The sequence below is a fragment of the Triticum aestivum genome, chromosome 2A, assembly GCF_018294505.1.
Source record: "Triticum aestivum cultivar Chinese Spring chromosome 2A, IWGSC CS RefSeq v2.1, whole genome shotgun sequence".
Taxonomy (NCBI): domain Eukaryota; kingdom Viridiplantae; phylum Streptophyta; class Magnoliopsida; order Poales; family Poaceae; genus Triticum; species Triticum aestivum.
The window spans coordinates 160,368,655-160,372,655 of NC_057797.1; the positions used below are offsets into that span (position 1 = coordinate 160,368,655).

The 4,001-nt window shown below is 41.3% G+C and overlaps 1 protein-coding gene across 1 annotated transcript in view; it reads right to left on the bottom strand.

Annotated features, from left to right (window-relative positions):
• Positions 1 to 2,138: 2,138 nt before the first annotated feature.
• LOC123188127 (proteasome subunit alpha type-2) overlaps positions 2,139 to 4,001 on the bottom strand; it is a 5,700-nt gene continuing 3,837 nt past the window's right edge. The window contains exons 7-11 of the mRNA XM_044600167.1: positions 3,528 to 3,597; positions 3,238 to 3,323; positions 2,960 to 3,022; positions 2,652 to 2,717; positions 2,139 to 2,440 (exon numbers count right to left, since the gene is read on the bottom strand). Coding sequence (XP_044456102.1) covers positions 2,392 to 2,440; positions 2,652 to 2,717; positions 2,960 to 3,022; positions 3,238 to 3,323; positions 3,528 to 3,597 — 334 coding nt within the window. The 3' untranslated portion in view covers positions 2,139 to 2,391. The remainder of the gene's footprint in view (positions 2,441 to 2,651; positions 2,718 to 2,959; positions 3,023 to 3,237; positions 3,324 to 3,527; positions 3,598 to 4,001) is intronic.

A 4,001-nucleotide genomic window follows, 5' to 3' on the forward strand; every position in this document is an offset into this window, starting at 1 on the left:
GGGGGCCAAACAGATTGCTATAATGTTAGACGGGGCCAAATCAACTAAATCTTGCTAATTGTGTTTGACAAATGGAGGATTAGGAGCATATATAGTTGTATTTGAGAGAGCATAGGGGGGGGGGGGGCTTGGCCCCTACCAGCACCCCCTGCCTCCGCCACTGGCCATTTGCTGATGCTCTCCTTGCACCAGAGCCGCGGGCGGCGGCGAGAAATGGGTGGTGGACTGGTGGGTGGGTGGATGGATTCACCGAAGTGCATGGACTTGGAGAAGAGCAGAGACAAGGATGAGATTTTTTGTTCAAAAGGACCATCTGCCGAGTCAAATTGACAAAAAAGACTATCTCTGAATTTTTTTGACAAAAGAGACCAGTTAGGCCGTGGCGGCAGGCGCGCCAGCCGACACGTGGCACCTGCCGCCACGGGGTGAGGCGGCGGGACCTGCCGCCACTATAGCAGGCGGCAGCCCTGGAATTACCGGCGAGACTAGCTGCTGCAACGGAATTGGATGGGCTGGTGGGCCCTGCCGCCACACACTGTGGTGTGGCAAGTTTCCAGCAGCAGCTCGGTTGTGTCATTCTACTCTCTGTTTTACTCTTTTTTTCGACAAAGGCTCTCGGTTTTACTTGGTTTAGCAAGTGTGAAAATATGCAAGTTTAACTGAAATTTAAATCAATTTAAAGACCGATTTTGAAGATGTTGCAGTTGAAGAAAAGATAGATCCAGATGAGATCTATCCATTTTTATGTTTTTCGCTTACATGCATGATGGTCTTGTACTTTCCAAATGCTACAAAACACTCCCCAAACTCATTATCACATGCCTAATACAGCAGAGAATATAAAGTTACGACTAATCATACAGTACGAAACCATCGTGCATGTGAGCGGAAAACACAAAAATGAATACATCTTACCTTGATCTATCTTTTCTTCAACTACATCATCTTTAAAATCAACCTTTAAATTGATTCAAATCTCAGTCAAACGTGCCTATTTCACACTAGCTAACAACACATGAAGAACAAAGAATAGAACGAGAGAGCTGGCTGCTGCTGCTGCAGACCTGCCGCCACGGTGTGTAGCGGCGAGGCCCATCAACCACAGGCTGTTCCGTTCCAGCAGCAGGCCTCGCCGGATTTCAGTAATTTCAGGGCTGTCGTCTGGTGTTGTGGCGGCAGGTCCCGCCGCCTCTCCCCGTGGTGGCAGATGCCACGTGTCGCCTGCCGCCATGGCCTAGTTGGTCTCTTTTGTCAACAAAATTCAGAGATAATCTTTTTTGTTAATTTGACTCGACAGATGGTCTTTTTAGACAAAAAATCTAAGGATGAGACAAGATAGTGAGGTTGACTAACAGCTTCGGGTTAGAGATAACTAGTGGTGGTGGATCAACGGCATCGATGGGGTCGCGCAAAAAAAAAAGTTCCGATCAAACGTCAGTTCGTTAACATTATCATACTAGTTTTTTTGGTTGGTAACTACTCGTAAATAATCAGTGTGGCATTTTGGCACATGGGAACATATGCTCCTGGATTTTAAAATGTGTTTTAAACATATTTTAAAATATCACAAATTTTGAAAATTTTATTCTCGCGTACATCTTGACATTCTACGTGCATACAAACTCGCTTCGTGGAAAACCGACAACTTTTGTGTCACATACAAAAAAAGACAAAATTTAGTATAAAAAAGGCTTTACATGACACATTTTTTTATCTTATTTACACAAGGCGTATAAAATGTCGATTTTTCACAAAACTTGGCGTGCACACATACAATGTTGAGATGTGTGCGTCAAATTGTGTTTGAAATTTTTTTTGACATTTTGAAATATATTTTTCAATGACAGGATGACATGTCATTTATTCATATGTTATCACGTACTCCCTCCGTTCTTTGAACTAAAATCACGACACTTGTTTTGGAATTGAGGAAGTAGTATGTGAGTTACCGAATTATTTGATGAACAGATCGTCAAATGTACAGTACGATTTATTTACGTCGAGGCTCTACCCCCACACCCCAAACCAAATCCAATCGCAGAAAATTCATGGCTTCTGACGGGAAGGGTTTCAGTAGACGTATTATGCCAATTTGCTACCCAAATTCATATGCTCCGCTTCGATGTTACAGAGAACTGTATCCCAGCAATTCTAGTTTTCGTTAGTGCTTCATTTTGCAAACTGATAATCATATAGACCAAATAAAAAATGGCCACACAAATCCAGAGAAAAGGCCAAACAAAACATAAACCTAACATTAGGTTATATCTTCAATGTCTACAATGTGCATTCACAAGGATTCAAATGCAAGTTACTGGAGCAAATCAGCAAGCTCCATGGAGACTTGCTCGGAAACGTTTCATGTTGAACAGTAAGTTGTCAACCGGCAGCTTACTCCACCTCTTCCAAGAAATCCTTGATCTCCGCTGGAGTTAGAACTCTGCATTTTTGTACGGTTTGTGTTACTAGTCAGAATGTAGACATGAATTTGTAATCTAATCAAACAGCCCTATAATGGCAGTTACAACCAATAAAACGGGAGCATAGAAGCACAAACATATTGGACATATACTCAAAACAGCAGGCAAGGTATAATGACATTGCATCTGATAATTATGTTGAAAACAGCATAATTGACTTTGTATACATACTTGAATTCACGGTCAGCTCGAATAACTCCAATTTCAATGTTGTTGGCAGAGATTTGACCTTCATATCTGCGAGTCCAAAAACAGCCAGTACTCAATATAGATACCAAATTGGCGACATACACTATCTACTACTCCCTCTGTTCCTAAATATTTGTCTTTCTAGACATTTCAAATAACTACTACATACGGATGTATGTAGACATATTTTAGAGTGTAGATTCACTCATTTTGCTCTGTATGTAGTCACTTGTTGAAATGCCTAGAAAGACAAGTATTTAGGAACGGAGGGAGTAGAAAAATGTAGCTACCCTTCTTTCAGAGTCAAAATTGCAGTATGGATGGCATCATCAAGCTCCATATCTTCTGTGTATCTATTAAGTAAAAGTTATGTCAGTTAAACCATATGATCATGGAAAAAGGAACAGAGAAAAAGAACCTTGGCAACATACATGCTGCTTGTATTAATGAACAGATGGAAGATTAAACAGCATATGATGCAATTTATTATGATCATCAGATTAAAAAAAAAACACTGAAGCCTTAACAGTGATGAACTAGTGCTAGGATAGATAGATCCTCCATCTACCTTTTCTCAAGAAAAGTCTTCGCATTTGACACATTTTTTCCCATAGCTGATGCTTTCCAGGAGAAGTAAGACCCTGATGGGTCAACCTAAAGAAACAATCAACAATGAGAAATCCAGCACTTTTATTAGCTTTACCATAACAGTATATGACAGGTGAAATATCAGTCATAAGTAGATGAGTGGTAAACCCAATAATACACATCTGGTGCCTTATTATTAAGATGCGACTGAATCTGGAATAGTGGGAAGGAAAATAGCAAGGTCTCTATCATGTAGTCCTTTGTGCATACCTGATACAACTGCGGGCCATTGTCATCATAACCAGCAATCAACAGTGATACACCAAATGGTCTTACGCCACTGCAGGAATAAGGTTATGAGTACAACATTGTTACATGGTATGTATGAGGAGTAAAATATAGTACTAGTATCGCAAAAAAAAAAAGTATACATTTCTATAAAGTTTGGACTGAACATTTCGCTGTCATACGCAAAAATGTTTGGGTTATCGGTGGTAACTGGTGGCTGCTAGGTCATCAGGGGAGTGGAGATTAATTGGCGAATGGACCGATTAACTGAATCACCCGCTAGTTTTTCCAGGGCACACCAGCATATACCTAGATTATTCTAGGTCCAAGGAGTTCTCGCACTCCTGTGGGGAGACGACGGAGAGATCAGCAGTGGAGGCAACGTCCCGGCGACTTGGGGAGACCTTAAGGCGGACAGGAAATGCAGACTCCAGCGTCTACAGATGGAGTGCAGTG